The sequence below is a fragment of the Danio aesculapii genome, chromosome 7 (genome assembly GCF_903798145.1).
Source record: "Danio aesculapii chromosome 7, fDanAes4.1, whole genome shotgun sequence".
Taxonomy (NCBI): domain Eukaryota; kingdom Metazoa; phylum Chordata; class Actinopteri; order Cypriniformes; family Danionidae; genus Danio; species Danio aesculapii.
In genome coordinates, this window is record NC_079441.1 from 25,218,061 (window position 1) to 25,236,176 (window position 18,116).

The 18,116-nt window shown below is 35.7% G+C and overlaps 1 protein-coding gene across 3 annotated transcripts in view; it reads left to right on the forward strand.

Annotated features, from left to right (window-relative positions):
- The window catches only part of tspan18a (tetraspanin 18a), a 58,559-nt gene that overhangs the window by 20,469 nt on the left and 19,974 nt on the right, over positions 1 to 18,116 (forward strand). Inside the window, exon 2 of one of the 3 annotated variants that reach the window (XM_056461421.1) lies at positions 8,761 to 8,835. The exons of 1 other annotated variant lie outside the window; for it this stretch is intronic. In XM_056461421.1, coding sequence (XP_056317396.1) covers positions 8,833 to 8,835 — 3 coding nt within the window. In that variant the 5' untranslated portion in view covers positions 8,761 to 8,832. The remainder of the gene's footprint in view (positions 1 to 8,760; positions 8,836 to 18,116) is intronic. One more of the 3 variants, XM_056461422.1, reaches the window with a different exon arrangement.

Sequence of the window (18,116 nt, forward strand, 5' to 3'; positions counted from 1 at the left end):
AATAGCCCACCTCCCACACTGACTGAACCTCAGCAGTATAATGTGACTTCATGCAGAAGGAATTGCAGAGCAGGTCATTGTTATTGAAATACCCAAGATGTAGTGCGTAGTGCAGATCAGTGGACAATTGGCTGTAAATGTGCTACATTTAGTGAATCTTAAGAGCACTGTGGGAGTGTTATGTCTGAAGGAATGAAGAGAAGAACTAAATATGTATATTAAGTTCTCACTGTGCCTACGTAAATGAGAGTTTGTGTGAAGACGTTAGAAAGTACCCTCATTTGTACAACTCTAGCATGAAAGAATTCAACTATGTTTATGTGGGTTATGAAGTGACTCGCTGTGAGAGATTGCAGATGGACAGACTCCTGTAAGACAGAAGAGTTATTCAAAGTTGTTTCAATGCTCATGCTTTGAACGCCTGTTTATGCATACGAGTTAATGATTAATTTTTATTATTCTTATCATTAAATTAATAGTAAACTATTTATTATTAAGTAAACTTTAAAAGGGTGTGCATTTGATTGTCCATGTAAAAGTATATACCACACACATTCTACTCTGTAAAAAATTATTGTGCCAATTAGACTTAAAAAAAAAGTAATATACACTCACCGGCCACTTTATTAGGTACACCTTACTAGTACCCGGTTGGATCCGTTTTTGACAAAATTTGGGCGGGTTTGGGATCACTTTGAATGTTTTGAACATGCATTTTATGGTAAATATTCAACAGAAACCATGCGTGTGTACCTACTCATTTTTAGTTTTTGGCCATATTGGGAGGGTTTTAAACTGTTTGGGCTGGAACTATTCAAGTGAATTTAAGTGAAGTAAACTTAATATATTAAGGCAGCACACTTTTTTTAGGTTGAAACAACAAGAAAGTTTTTAAAGTGTAGATTTGGCTTGAAGTATAATATCAAAAGGTGTTCTTACACCAACAAATAATAGCAGAACAAGAGGTTACTTTTTCTTTCTACAACAAAAGTGGACAAATGTTCCATGGTCTGGTTCTGTGTCCTTCAGGGAGCTTCTGGACCTCAAGTACTGCAGAATAACTTTGTGCTCAGTAAGTGGATAGATATGGGTCATGACTGATTCCCTTTGCCCCTGCCATACTGGACCAGACTCTAGAGACCGTAAGAGCAGCTAGACTCCCTCTGTGCTGTTGCCATGTTCTTTGAAGGTACGGCACATAATTGTGTCCTTGGGGTATAGAGTCTGGCCTTCAGTGCTCCCTGTTAAAGCCTAAGACTTTCTCTGATAACTGTCATCTGAAACAGCAGAAACAAAGCTTTCCCAGAGTCTGATCTGAATTTTACCTTGTATTGTTCAGCGGCAAGTAGAGTGGTGCAGTTGTGGTATTAGGATTTTTCTTTTTTTCGCCCAACTTTTCTCACCCAGTTCTTTTTTTACTCTGAAGTTGATCTGACCAAGGACAAATTGTTCCCAGGAAAACGTTAGGAAGGCCTTACTTAAATGGTAGATATTTAGGCTTACTTTAAAGTGCAGACTCTAGTTTTAGAAAAGTGTTTGAGTGCATCAAATGACATTGAATGACATGCCAAGTACATATAATATGATGTATATGGTGCTGGTATTTTCCTCTGTATCACTAAAGGTGACAACAGCATTTGGTGAAAAGGTGTAATATTGGAGGTGTTGGTTGACCTTGAGTGATATTGTTTTTGTAATCTAAAACTAGTAAATAAATGTAGCAATTCAAATAAATCCAAATTTAAATATCAATATTATTGAAAAACTTTGACAAGGTAACTTGCTAGCTTGACTTGACTAGTGCTAAAATCGAAAACTAAAAAAAAATAATAATAATTATACTATACAGAAACATATAAATACAAATATAAATGCTCAATACAAAATTACTAAAATGCAAAACTGAACTCAAAGTGAAAAATGTAATGTAATCTAATGGAATAAAATAAACAACCCAGGCTCATTCTGAAAAAGTACCGCTATATACTTCTGGAGAGTTCCAAATACATCCCAGGAGCTATGTTTTTTTTGCAGTTTTTGTTTTCGCGAATCCAGATTTGAGATCTCAAATTTCTCTCGTGAGTGCCATTCGCGCCTGCCCATCTAATGTAAATCCACCAGAGGCCGCTGTTGACGTACTGACTGACTGACTGACTGACTGACCGATCGACTGACCCACCCTTCTTTCCTAAACTCAACCAGTAGTATTTTCAAAAGCACAGATTCTGCACAGTACTTCTGGCTACATAATTGGCGATCTCCAGAAATGTATATAGGGCTATGTATTCAGAATGAGCCTATGTTGGAAATAAAAAATAATTCAAAATATAAAAAAACCACAACATAATGTTATTCATACTATAGGGCTTTTGAATGCTTTATTTTGATTGGCTGATGAATGTTCTTATAGGTGTGCAGTCATTTTCAGGAAAATGCACTGCTAAATTCCTGACTGGTCTTGACCACATTACAGTTATAGTTACATCAGTTATATCGCTATGGCCGTTGTCAGTTATTCTTCACATAAAATCATACTGGTCCTAAGAGTATTAGGAAACAGCCCGTAGTTTGCCCTCTGTTGTAGAAAGATGATTCATCTTTCATCTCTCTGATTGATCTCTACTGTCTAAAAGAACCTTGCAACCCGTTTGCTCATCTTGTCACATTATTTTAGGACTGATTATGTCATACAGTCATACAGGTCATATATTTCATAAGCGATCCAAAAAGCACCTAATTTTACAAAGAAACATCACACTTACATATCTTATTCATACTCATTCTGATATGAGCACACATCAGCACAATGACATCTAATTCACATAAATGATAAACATTTTCTCCAGACAAACTATAATCCATAGGATGACTTTAGTAGAATAAAAAGTCCTAAATGCAAGTTATATAAGGTAGTTGAATACCTACGCAGATGTGACCTGTAAAACATATAAACAGCCATTCTCCAGTCGAGCTGACATCCTTCCGCCCATTTGAGCAGAATCAAAACAGTCAAATTCACTCTTATTATATTACGCTTTAAATTGCCTTTGTAGCCCTTATGACAGCTGGAAACAAGGCTTGGTAATGAGTGCTGGTTTGTTTATCGCAACAGTGATGAGTTAGTCATCGCACTGTGTTCCAGCCATGGTGAAGTTAATGTGCCGCTCTTTCTCAATCATCATTTCTCACAGTTTGTGAAGCGTGGCAGGCTGTGGAGTCGGCAGAATTGAACGGCTCCTGGAGGATCCAACTCTGCTGCGCAACAGCTGGAAAGTTATTATGGGGGGAGTGGAGGTAATGTTAAGGAAAAAAAGTGTGGTTTGAAATTTTCTTATTTAGTTTCCTTTTTTATAGGTCTCACCAAACTATTTTGTTTTTAGAAATACGTCTTTGATGACTAGTCGATTTTTGGACTGTTTTTGCACATCTATTAGATTATCACAGACTTTCAATTAAATTAAATTAAATTAAATTCATCTTTATTTTTATATAGCACTTTTACAATGTAGATTGTGTCAAAGCAGCATAAAATAGAAGTTCTAGTAAATTATAACTGTGCAAGTCCAGTTTTCAGAGTTGAATTTCAGTTTAGTTCAGTTCAGTGTGGTTTAATTTTCACTGCTGAAATTCCAAACACTGAAGAGCAAATCCATCAATGCGCAGTTCCACAAGTCCCAAAAAGACAGCTTTGTTTTAGCCAAGATGTCTATGTTTGGATGTCTATCATATGTCTTTTTAACACACACAAAATGCTTTGTATGTGACATATTAAAAGTGAATTATCTTTTTGTATGTTTAAATAAATTATCCTATTATGGATGGAGAATGGCCTCTAGTTACAGATGCACAGAACCTTCAAATAGGTTGTGGAGCAACCACTATATATTACAAAGACACTCGCACAAACATGATAACAAAAATGCACACAGAAATGTTATAGCGTTATCAAATCAAACGTTATCATTTTATTTTGACACTGCATAACATTTCTTCTCTAGTGAGAAAATAATAGTGCTTTCTTGAAGGAAATTAACTTTCGCTATTAGTATAGAAATTGCTGAAAACTGTTGAGACTTGAGTAAATTACATAAGCTTAATCTGTCCCACTTTATATTAAATGACCTTAACTATTATGTACTATTATGCTGTATTTATCAAAAATAAAAACAATGCGCTTACTGTGTTTATATTATATATTGTATTGCAGAACACTTGGTGGTATGGGTGGGTTAAGGTGTAAGGGATGGTCAGCAGTGGAATTAACAAAATTTAATTACGGATGTAATTGACTCTTTTACAGACTCTCTAATTTGGACATTAGTAATTGCATTAATAACTCCATAAATCTGCATATCATTACAATCTCTAAAATTACATTTTGGAATCAGCAATGGAATAATTGGTTAACATGTAAGAAACTGGTCATGCACCAAAAATAAACAAATAAATAAGTAAAAATGAATGAACAAAAGTAACAAGTGTATATAAATACAACACTGGAACAATGAATTGAGCTGTTTTAACTGTAGTTTCAAACAAACAAAGCTGTGCTGAAAACAGCATGCTACATCTACTAAAATCCCCACTTACTAACCTTTTACACCAGGGGGTTTCAAAGCGGGGTTCAATAAATAATTTGCTATACTGTATTTTCCAGACTACAACATGTGCTTTTTATATAATGCATTTAACATCATATAAGCAACACTTTTAGACAGCACAGGCTCATTCTGAAAATGTACCCCTATATACATTTCTGGAGATCGCAAATTATGCAGTCAGAGCTACATATGGTTTTAAAATGAATGTTATGGGGCAGTATGACGTCATTCTTTTTCGCGCTTACCAGCTGACCGATTACCTCCGTATGGATGGCTTTCCTGTTGTTACCAGTTTGTTCAGTAGCTCGCTGTGTACGTCAGCAGACTTGAGACGCAGAAAGAAGTTGATCGTGACGACAGGGTTCAAGTCTGGTGAAGAATGGTTCCAGAAAGTAGATAAGATAAAAACAAAAGTTAAAAAATAAAATAAACAAGTAAATAACAAGGTGAGATTGTGGTAAAATCTGAAAATGTGGTAAAAATCAGGTGGCTATTTTTTCTGGATTTCTTTTGAAAACACTGTCGGTTAGGTTTAGGGAAGTGGGTTGGCGGGTCAATCTGTGCTATGAGGAGACTAGGGGTTGGGTTTAGGGAAGGAGGAGGATGGGTCAGTCGATCGGTCAGTCAGTCAGTCGACAGCGCCCTCTGGTGAATTTACAAAAGACGGGCAGGTGAGAATGGCCAAAACTGGAAAAAAACATAGATCCTGGGATGTATATCGCACTCTCCAGAAATATATATAGGGGTACGTAATCAGAATGAGCCTAGGTTGCGTTTAGAAATAGGCACTTCGTGGTCTTTAACAACACATAGACAGTGACACATAGACTGTAAATTTGGTGACGAGCTTGGCAGGAAGTTCAGGACAAGGTGATGAAGCTGTTGTCTGAATCTGATTTTAATTATGTTTGGAAACAATTTTAATAATAAAGAATGTGAGTGTTTATATTTTTGATGGCAATTTTTTTAGGACATACAGTAGGTGAGAGTTCAAAGTGGCTATTACCGCCGTGGCTTATACCGCCGCCGTTTGAAATAAACGCTGCTCTGTTTTTAGTGTAAGACCGCAGTTTGTGAAAAAGCCGCCAGGGGGCGCAAAGGGACGGGATGCGAACGGAAAGAAATAGCCTTTACAGCAGCTTTAAATATGCTACTGTGCTTGTAAATGATATTAACAATAGGTCAAAGCATTATAAGTCCTTCATTAATCATTTAAAATTTGTTAACACACTTTATTGTAAACTTTTTAAGTGCAAAGAGGACTCGTTTTGGAATTGAAGAAATAAAAGACAACTAACATGAAAGCACAAACATTCAGTACAAATAAGTAGTCTTAAATAAATAAATAAAGCAGTTTTTTAGCCTGCTTTTAGTGTTTGCCGTTTTGATAGGACTAAGACAAGACTTTTTCATTTATGTTTTTATTTATGTTTTTATTTACATTTTCGTTGTTGATTATATTTTACTATCTTATTTTATGTCTGAATTATTGTACATAATAATAAACGAATAATGAAAATAAATTAAAAATCTTAGCTGATGTTTCGGAGTCGAAATAATATATAAAAGAGAAATGTTCTTTTAACAGTCCCTATATATTTAATCTTTTTCTTTCTTTTTTTCCTGTCATTTCTCTTCAGCAAATTATATTTTTTAAAGCTGCTTGATTCTTTTAAAACCGAAAGCAGAGCCCGTCAATTGGTGTTTTTCCATAAGATACGTTTATCCTACGATAATTTATCCTCTGATCCTTTTGCATAAAGGTTTTAATAAAAAAAAACAGGTCACTTAATTACTTTCGATGTGCTAAAATATTTGTTAAACGAATGTTATTTAAAAAAAGCATATGCACATATTACAATTGTAAAATAGTCTAAAATGCATGGTCTAGTCAGAAATAAAGGAAATTAGTTATATTTAATGCATAAAATAGGCTATCCTTTTTATAAATTGAGTTTAATTGATTTTAAACTTTTAATTGCATTTTAATGTCCTGTATAAATAATAAAAGTTGCATCAGATTGACGAAAAAACGAATATTTTGTTTTCTATTCATATTTTAAATTCTTTGTCAGAAAAACTAACATGTTGACCTTGTTCGGTTTAAACGGAGACTTATTTGAGATTACAATGTTTCCAGCAGCACTGAGACGTGTGCCTGTAGCGCATGTAGATACTTTTTCGCAACCGTGGCAAAGAGGGTATCTTGCTCCGCCGCCTGCATTTCTCGGAAACCAGCTCTACATCGCGGAGCGGCGCGTTCTCAACTACCAAATATGCTGCTCCATTTCTCATCAACGTCTACTATTTATCAGTTTCTCTTTTGTATTTGGCCATTTTTGAAAAGGCCTCTCTGCCATACCTGGCTGGACTAGCTGGGCATTTGCGTTCATGACACCGAGCTGGCTCCGCATTTCATGGGCTGGGTGACATGACCGCAGCTCTGGAGGTTCGACGTGTTTGTCCATTTAACACTTATTTTTCTAAACAAGCCCAACAAATAGCTTCATCCTAATTATTGATTCGCCTTTCTCGTTCGCCACGAATCCAAAATGTTTCCAGATTGGCGCTGAGCGAGCATAAGCAGAGCGTAAAACACTGGCTGCAGTCAGTAAACCATTTAACAGATGCCCCGTCTGCAGCCAAACTTTAAAAATGTATAAAGCATATTTTAATCGTTTAACTGATACCATTCATCGGTTACAAACGTGCCCTTTCGGTTATTGCTTAATCGGTTATTTTGAGCATCCCCAACTAAACCGCATGTGAAAGCTCTATTTTTTTTTTCTCTCACGGCCGCACGCCGGAGATCCGGCATGGTGCCGGAATACTTTAAGCCCTGGTAAGATCATGTTTATTACTAAGAAAACTAAATCAAAATTATATTTTAATTGAACACATCTGATCACATAAAGTACGCACAGAAAAGTCTGTTTAGTGTTGTGGAAAGGCAAAGCTGAATATCTGTGGTTAAACTGCCACCCAGCGGTCAAAAGCTGCCAAGTACCGCTGTCGCCGCGGTATGAATGGCGCCATAAGGAACACATTGAAGTAGTAACATCTGTATATAAGAAAGTGCAAATAAGTACCGGAACACAAACAGTCAAAATTCCTTAAGAGGAATTAACCTGAGTGAATTGTTGTAAAGGATAATAATACTAAAATATGTGTCTTTATGTGTAAGAGCATGATGAGTGTTAGTGACAAATCGAGAAAATAGTTTATAAACAGGCTTTACTTAAATTATTCTGCTAGGTTACACTAGTAGTACAGGGTTTACATTCATGACTTTTACTACAATTAACATAAACGATAAAAATCAGCATGTATATCTTGTTTTGTTACATTTTATTATATTTATTACATTTACTACTGCTTATCATGTTTTGTAGTATATATTCAGTAAATCTGTAAAACAAATACACAAAATTGTATCTTAAAAGTGTTTATGTTTAATTATCCTCAGGTTTTGTTCAAATCAGTAACAGAAATCTCTCAGTCTGACGCACTTAAGGCCTCCTCTTTTGCCTCCTCATTCTGGTTCTTCAGAGCGTTTGGCTTTAACACACTTTTGATGTGATCTGGTCGGCTCTGCGCACCTCAGCCCGTTTCCTGCAATGTTTTATTGGTACTCCATTTTCCTCTCTGTTTGTTGCCATGGAAACGGATGAACATTTCAGTCCCTTAGCGTCGTGCCCTATACGAACTCTCCAGCACGGCTAATCTGCTCTCCATGCTCTGTGCTTTGAGGGTATGGGCTGACAAAGAGTTTTCCACAGTGCATTAAGTGCTCAGGACACAAGAGCCTTAGTGTATTGTTTCAGTAGTGTGGCCTCCTAGCTGATTATCAATGTGTTAATGATATTCTTCGTCTCAGAAGAGTTGGAAAGCATCTTCAAGCTTGAAGGTTAAACTGATTGCGAGGGCCTCTTCTTTTTGTTCATGTTAGCCACCAATGATCCCAAGGTCAGATCATTAGCTTACGTTCTTAGTTTGAAGTTCTTGTTGTTGAAGGGATCCAGGCTGAAGCACTAGAAGGATGCATGGATACTGATGCTTTAAAGGGAGTGGAGAAAGTATTTCCATGGCATTTGTGATTCTAATATGAAAGTATATGCCATGTAATGACTGACTTCATTTTATGCACATTTATCCACAGTCGCAGAGAAGAAGTGTGGAGCAGATTTCAGAAAAAGCAACAGCTGGAAGGGAGAGACATTTACAGGTACATATGGTATGGTGATTTTTAATCCTTTTTAATCATGCCTTCAGAATCTGATGGCTCTTTTCACTAAGGTCAGCATGAAAATTCACACGTTCACCTTTGAAAACTCATTCTGAAAACGTACCGCTATATACATTTCTGGAGAGTGCCAAATACGTGCCTGGAGCTACATTTTTGCAGTTATTGTTTTTAGCGAATCCACCAGAGGCCGCTGTGTACACTTTTTGAGATTTTCTCTCATGAGTGCCATTCGCGCCTGCTGTTCTCATGTAAAGGACGCTGTCGACTGACTGACTGGCTGACCGATCGACTGACCCACCCTCCTCCTTCCCTCAACCCAACCAATAGTTTTTTCAAAAGCACCGATTGACCCGCCCACCCACTTCCCTAAACTCAGCCTAAAAGCAATCCAGAAAAATAAAAGACACCCTGATTTTTACCACGTTTTCAGATTTTACCACATTCTCACCCTTTTGTTTACTTGTTTATTTTATTTTTAGGCTTTTGTTTTTGTCTTACCTGCTTTCTGGAACCGCTTTTCACCAAACTTGAACCCCGTCATTGTGGTCAACTCCTCTCTGTCTCACGTCCGCCGATGTACAAGGCGAGCTACTAGCATGGGAACAGCGGGAAAAGCCATCCATACAGAGGTAAAAGGTCAGCTGGTGAACACGAAAAGGAATGGCGTTATACCGGCCTGTATCGTTCGTTTTAAAAACGAAATGCAGCCATACGTACTTCTGGCTACATAATTCGTAATCTCCAGAAATGTATATAAGGCTACGTTTTCAGAATGTGCCTATGTTGGAAAACTGGAAATGCAGCCTGCAACCACTAACACCACAACCATTTACCCACTCATATTTTAATAAAACCCTATTCATTCATTGGTTGCTATTTTTATCCTTGTCCGCATGTTCCCAATATAATTTAGTACACTTTCCATCTCCCTAAAGCATTTCTTGGAAAAAAATCAATAGTTTGTCTCTAATGCTTGTCAAGTCGTATTGACGGTGTGATGGTCAATGCTCCTCCTCATCTTTCAAAACAGTCAGCATGAAACAAAAAATTGTGATGGTCTCATCAGAGTGAAATGGCTTTTTGAATGAGAAAACATGTAAGGTGGAGTTTGATTTATTGTATTTTTTTTGGAATTGATTGGATCCTTGAGGTTTAATAATTGCAATCCATTTTTTGTGAGCGACAGCTGGATGGATTGGAATGATGAAGACTGAAATTTATGGATTGGTTACTTCAAAACAGTACATGTGCTGTTTTGCCCACTTATTAATGTATTTTAGGATCTGATTGTTCTATCAGTTTTTCCTAGTAATATACATTATGTGCAAAGAAGTTGCCTTCAGCCTACCATCTCTAATATTTGTTGAGTTTATTAGAAAAAGATTGACATTTTATAGCATGCAAATAAAACTATAAAATAAATAAACTAAATAATAAAACTTTAAACTAAAATTCAGGAGTTCACAATTATCTGATGATTGATTATAAAGCGTGTTTGGCATGCTGTCCCAGTAGAGAGCCCTGAGCTCCCTCCTGTTTGCAGGGCGATGGGGAGTTTGAGCTTAGGTAGATCTCGAGAACTCCCCTGCTGTTTGAAGCTAGTGAGCAATTAGGAATTTAAGTTGCATGTTTTTAGATGGTGAGTGGAAACGGGGGGGACCCACGCGGGCATAGGAAGAACATGTTGACTCTGCACAGAGAAGTCAATGGGGGATTCTACAAAACGAAAATGACTATGGTATGGAACTTAGATTATTTATAGAGACTTAGGAATCGTCTGATTGGTGAATCATAAATTGGCTAATGCAGCACCAGCCGTGACCAATCATAAGCATGTGATCCTCTCAAAATTAGTTTATAAATAAACTTTCCTCTTATAATTTTAATTGGTGTTTTTTTGTTTGCTTCTTTTGTGTGTGTGTGTGTGTGTGTGTGTGTGTGTGTGTGTCTGTGTGTGTGTTTATGCAACTTTTGTATTATTCTTCTGTTTTTGCCTTATAGACAGATGATGCATCAGAAAAAACTAATGCTGCTCAGCGTACAGTCTTGAAAAAGAAAATTACAGCAAAGAGAGAAAAGACTGTGGACTTTCCATTTGAAGAACAATCAGAAAGTACTTTTTCAATTTAGTTTTTTAGCAGAGACTGTCATGGTTTTTCCTATCAGCAGCTTCAGACACTGAAAGAATGTCTTGTTCTCAAGCTGAGAATATTGTGGCTTCTTACAAAAGTGCAGCCCTTCTTAGAAGGTACAAAAAGAACAAGGATACGTTTAATCTCTGGATTTGTATGGCTCAAAATGGCCTTTTCCCATTCTTAACGACTTGTTTTGTCTTCCCTCTTCCTTCCTTTAAAAGTGCAAAAAAATTGAAGCACTCAAAGCACAATTATTGAAAACTTTCTCAAAACCGAGGTGCAGTCTGAAGTGTTTTAACACTGTTCTGCATTGCTTCCTTCGTGTTATTGTTGCTATTTAGAGCAGATTATGCAAGAGTAAAGGGTTTTTGTGCAAGAAGGTTTCCTGCTGGCTATTTTCTAATGGGGTTTTTATCAATACTTCTCCCTCCAGTTTTGCTCTTTTTTTTCCCCTCCCTCTGGCTCTGGGAGTCTGTCAAACCTTATCTCAACGGGGTGTTAACAGACATTCAGTAGAGCTAATGCTCAAGTTTTTCCATCATGTTTAGATTTTCGTTGCTAAATTCGTGCATTTTTGAGGTTACATGCCAGAAAGAGTGTCATGGCAATCTGGAAGTTTATTAGAATGCAAACATTTCATGCACTTAAAATTCCCCTGGTTTCGTACATGTTTGTAGCATTCTCAGCATGTCGTCGAAAGAACTGGATGTCTTCTGGCAGATGTCTTGTTCTCAGACTGTGACTGGTATCCTCTGGAGACGGTGAAGAACAGCACAGTTCAATGTCTGTCAGTTAGCAGATAGCACTCAGTTGCCCTCCGACACTAACAGCCTCCTTGTTTTTAGAATAATTAGAGCCGGGAACATTATGGGAACACTCAGACGATGTTAGTGTTCATGCACTGCTCTTTTTTGCGTGGTTTTCAGACTTGTTACTGTATTCTCTCCGTTGTCATAGAGAGGATTTTTGGAGGAAATTAGAAAGAATGAGAGAGGCCATCTATAACTAATTTATGATGGACCAAAATTAATGGTAAAAAATCATGCATTACACGAATTACACAAATTTCCATTCTTTTATTATTTTATTCCATAATTAATTGAAATATTTCTTGAGCCATAATCATGTCTAGTCCTTGACATTTCAACCCTCCTGTCGTGTTCACCTTCCGCCCGTACTTTAGTGTTCTCTGTCAAAATTGACCGGTTTCTTTTAACTGCTCTTAAATGAGTCAAGAAGCATTCTTTAGCTGTGAGCAATGTCTCAAACTTGTGTTTAACATGCATTTATAGAATTAATAGGCAAATAGACACTGAAAATGTATTACAAAATGAACATGTAATGTCATGAAGGTAATTACGTGGGAGGATCGGCACATAAGCATGGGAAAGAGATGTGTACCCACAAAAGACATTGTTCAGTCTGAAATGTGTGTGTGAGTGAGTTGGGGAAGTGTGTATGGGGATGTTTTCTGTTTGATGGTTGAATATAGTCCAGTTACCTATTTATTTCCTAAGGCTTTTGACCGGGAACACCACAGGATGGAAGGATGATTAAAACACTCAAAATTCAATGAAAGAGGTGATCATCACTTTTACATGTTCAAGTGCATAGTGTGGAGGATATCAAAAGTCCTCGAGGCAATCAGATGTAAAACACAATATTTATGAGTGTTTAAAGTTGTAAGTTGGTCAGATTTGGCCGAAACACAGCAGGAAGGTTAATAGAAAGCCTATTTTAAGAAAATGAATATTTTAATGTAGAAAACTACACTATAAACTAAAGTCCTGTCTAAACTAACACGGGTATTTTTAAAACTCTGAGTAAAGTGTGGTCATGTGGACACTACAACTGGAGTTTTTGCCTCATGCCGTTAGCATACGCTCTGTTTTCTTCTTTCTGATTGGCCAACACAACTGGGTTCACATCAAACATGGGAGACGCGAATGATGCAGATTCCGCAGGTTTGCAGCCAAAGCATATACAATTCTTTGTTTGGAGTCAATCCAGCATAAAAGTGCCATTTTCTTGACCTGTTGGTTTGGCTTGCCCTTACTATGCTTCACAGTGTTTTTTTTTTTTTTTTATGTGGATGGAGATTTTTTTAAGAATAAAACTGGAAATCTTTGTTTATAAAAATACCCAGGATGTGTGGACGTGGCCTAATAATTATTGATTAACTGATTAACTTTTAAGTATCTAGAGTTTTGTCATTTCATTTTATAAATTAGTCACATAATATCCTCATCTTTATTACATCCAGTGGTGGAAAGAGTACTGAAAAATCATACTTAAGTAAAAGTACCATTACTTGCCTAAAAATGTAGCACAAGTATAGTAAAAAAAGTATCTTTTAAAAATACTACTCAAAGTATGAGTAAAAAGTAGCCCTTTCAAAAGTACTCAAGAGTAGTGAGTACTGAGTATTATGCTGTAAAAATCTGATGCATTTACATCTAATTTGTGAATGTGTGTAAATGTAACATTCTGTAGTGCATATAGTTACTGTCCAGGAGGCACACAACGTCATAATACGTTAATATTAGGTTAGATTTAGGTAGTGATGTCAGGTGACCAAAATTCAGTATCTAATCAGCGTCTAAAGACAACCTTATTTTGATGTGCAAATAACGACGTCAAATGTCGTTGATAATTGGTTTATTTTAGGTTGTTTTAGAAAGTGACCAAAATCCAACGTCGAGCCAACATCTTAATCTAACGTCATATTGACGTCAAATACTGACATTTATTCGTTAGGTATAGCAACTAAAATCTAACATCTAATAGACATCCTAGTGGTAACGTCCACACAACGTCAAGATGTAACATCATTAAATGTTGATATTAGGTTGATTTTTAAGTTAGAGGTTTTCTAATCCCCATAGACAGGAAAAAATAATGTAATGACTGTAAGTTGAAGGAAAGTATAGTGGAGTAAAAGTACCAATACTGTACTAAAAATGTACTTAAGAGAAAGTAAAAGTACACATTTTTAAAACTACTTAGTAAATTACAATTCATGAGAAAAACTACTCAATTACAGTAGTTTGAGTATTTGTAATTTGTTACTTTACACCACTAATTACATCCTATTCGATATTCCAGCATTTTTAAAAATTCTTTCTTTTTATTTAGCCTTTAGATGGGATTTGACTGGTTGTCATGATATTTTCACCACATCATTGTCCTTCACAATCCTTCATCATGCTATATGGACTTATGCTAGGTGAATGTTCAGTGCACCCATTTCTGGTGTATTTTAGTGTCAGCGTTTTCACTTTAAAAAAAAAAATCATTGTTGTCTGTCTGACCTAACGTCTGAGTCAAAACACATCATTTGAAGGTCATAGCATTTTGTGTGGTTCAGAGTAACAGCTCCTGAATACTAATGGGACTATGCTAGATAAAAACACAAAACTGCATGAAACTGTGATGAATTAGTCATCAAATCAAAGTTTTTTTATATATATTTACACTGTTAAAGCATTAAATAGAAATCTGTTTTCACACATCTTATTGTGAATGATTTATCTGTTCATATGTTCCTTTTTTGAGCTTCTAATAATTAACAAAAGTAAAGTTACTCAATCCTTTGGTGAAATGCAAAGATTTTTTTTCCATTGGCGTCTTAGTGAAAAGTAAAACAACATCAGATAATCAGCACATGGTTTATAAATAAAAATAAGTTTATTAATTAAAGCTGAGCTAATTGAACAGATAATAATTATAGTTTTGGTGGCGCAGTGGCTCAGTCCGGTTTCCCCCACAGTTTAAAGACATGCAGTATAAGTGAGTTCAATAAACTAAATTGGCTGTAGTGTATGAGTACATGTGTGAATGTGAAAGTGTATGGGTGTTTCCCAGTACGGGGTTGCAGCTGGATAGGCATCCGCTGAGTAAAACATATGCCAGAATAGTTGGCGGTTCATTCCTCTGTGGCGACCCCTGATAAATAAGGGACTAAGCTGAAGGAAAATGAATGAATGAATGAATGAATAATAGTTTTACCTATGAGTTGATGCAGTGCTGCTCACTCACTAATCTTAGCACATCCACAGTTTTTAGTAAACCCAGAATTACAAACCATATGATGATATAGATGCTTAAATATCAGGGGGAGGAAATCTGTAAAACAGATTATATATCAAGCTAGAAGCTTCCTTTCCTTTAAAAGGCTTTTGACATTAATCATCGCCTGCTGTTTTGATTAATGTTTTAAACATCGCACCTGTTTTGTGAATAGCATTCATTTAGGTTTATTTGCTTGATTGCACTGTTTTGCAATTAATTTGATTAGTGCCTGATTACTGGTTACAGTCTGAATTAGTTTGCTGCATATAATAAACTTCTCACATATTCAGAAACCATCTAGTTAATCACAAAAATCAGGTTTCCGCACTACTTTTTACAACTTTTTACAGGAATTTTACCTGCATTTATCGTTTTGTGTTATAATATGTTTTGAATTCATTTTTTCTTCATTTTTAAATCTTCATTTTTTTATTTTATAGTTAGAGTTGAAGTCAGAATTGTTAGCCCTCCTGAATTATCAGCCCCCCCCCCCTGTATATTTTCCCCCCAATTTCTGTTTAATGGAGCGAAGATTTTTTTCAACACATTTCTAAACATAAAAGTTTTAATATATTTGAATTATGTGTGAATTAGTGTGTATGAATGTTTCCCAGTGATGGGTTGCAGCTAAAAACATGCTGGATAAGTTGGTGATTTATTCCGCTGTGGAGACCCCTGATTAATAAAGGGACTAAGCCGAAAAGAAAATGAATGATATATATATATATATATATATATATATATATATATATATATATATATATATATATATATATATATATATATATATATATATACAAAAATCACAACAACAACAAAAAAAAAAAATCACAGGAGGGCTAATAATTTTGTCTTTAATTGTATATAGACACAGAAATGTTGCTACATACTAATTCTATTGCATATTTGGTACGAACTTTAAAGTATCACGAGCTTAATCTCAGTCGAGGCAGTGAATATATCTGTGAAGCAACTAATCAACAAATCGATTCTTACCCTAAATGCATTGATTGCCTGTAGCACTGCTGTAAGCATCTCTCTTGGGTAGGTTGAGCTTTTGACATAATTAGATACACAGGCATCTCTGCAGAAATATCATCCTCAGATACACATTGCTCTAGAATCCAGAGACCCGTGCATGATTGAAGGTGAAAGGAACACTCTCAATAATAGCAGAGTTTACCGATGCATGCTCTGAAAATAGCTATATTACAGTAAAGCATTTGAATCATTTTGTATGGCATAGCTCAGAAAAGCAAACCATTTTTAATGTGAATTATTATTACTTTAAGCTGACTGCCTTTAGTTCAATATACTCTTTTGAGAAGCAGATAGCATTCATTGACTGACTGGTTCCGCACCACAGAGCGGTTCATTAACACAGAAGTTATGATGTATGTGCTGATGCCACGTGAGATGGGAACTCAGACAGCCACTTCCCAAGGGCTTCAGCAACTGTCTAAAGAGGAGCGGGATATCCTATAAATTCACTTTATGTGTCTGCTTAGCATTCAGATCACCTCGCGAGGCAGCCATTGACTTCTATTCTTTAATATGGATTTCTTTTCCTCCACAATGTTTTTTTTTCTTTCCGTTTGCTGTCAGTTTAATGTCACAATAAGAAATTAATATATTTAGCGTGTATTTAATTTCGTGCCGTACCATTCATTTGACATTATTGGTTGCAGTGGTTAATCTTTAAAGGTAGAAGCAATAGCCGTTTGACCTCAGTTTCAGGTGCTTGGAAATGAAGATCTGGAAGAGAACGAAGGGACTCTCCAGGGGGAAAAATTCAATCTTTACTAGGTCAGGCTCAGTTCAGGAATGTATGCCAAAAATATCAACTTGGTTTCATGAAGAGGACTAGATAAAGAGAGGTCCATGCTGTTATAACAATAGGTTCTTTTCTGACAAATACTGAGACTTTATTAATGTTATTGTCTGATTGAGCACTCACAGTATATTGCTCTCTTTCAGCATTGTCAATTACAAAATCATTTCATCATTGTGAACAAAGATTTTAAAGTATAAAGAAGTCTGGCACTATTGAAATAGGACTTTAACTTTGAGCAATTTCTCTCTTTGTATTTCTTTTAAATGTAAAAGTGTCAGTGCTAAAGTGTTTGAAGCACAATATATTCTACTGAAATCAGCCCCATGCTGGCATTCATACATATAAGAGAAGTTAAAAGCATGCTGCATGGTTTGTATTTCTCAGAATCTGGCAAATGAGTTAAGTTGTTTCTTTTTACAGTGCATAAAAGATTACATTTCTGTTGGTTATTGTCATAGAAAGCATTAACAGTAGTCAGTGTGTGCATGTTTGTTAGTAAACCACATTATTAGTGAATGCAAAAGTATTTAGACTAACACTAATTCCTCCACAAATTAAAAACATGTCAGCATTTATGTTGTTTCACCTATTTGATTTCAATTAGATTGATGAAAATTAAAATGTTAACACTTTGTACTCATAATCATTGAATAGCATTATATGAATCACCAATAACAACAGTTTCAGCTTATAATCAAATTGCTGCTCTTTCTCCCCAAATAAAATATAACTGGAAAATGACTTGCATTTTCATTGGGCCTGTTTATGATCTTATTGAATACAAAATCATTCACATTTCATATATTCCCAAACTTCAGTTTGTATTAAAATAAAAGCACTCTTACAAAAAAGTACTTCACAAAATTGTACTTTCAAAGCCTTTACACAGATTCTCCTTTTGTACCTTATTGCTACTTTTTAAAAGTATACCATCCCAGTGACCACTTTTATACCTGTTTCCTGAGAGTGAGGAGATAGAACATAATTATCCTTGTTTATTGTATTTAGTATCTTTATTATACTCCTTTGATTGCACCTTTCTTCCCACTTTCTTTGAAGAACATGAATGTTAATATAAACAAAATTGAATATGCCATAAACAAATGATTATTAGTCATTAAAACTATTATTAATACCAAAAATACCTACATTTCTGGGAAATTTCTCATATGACTTTGTTCAAAAAATAGTTTGAAGAGCTATATGTGTAATACCATGTTACACAGGAT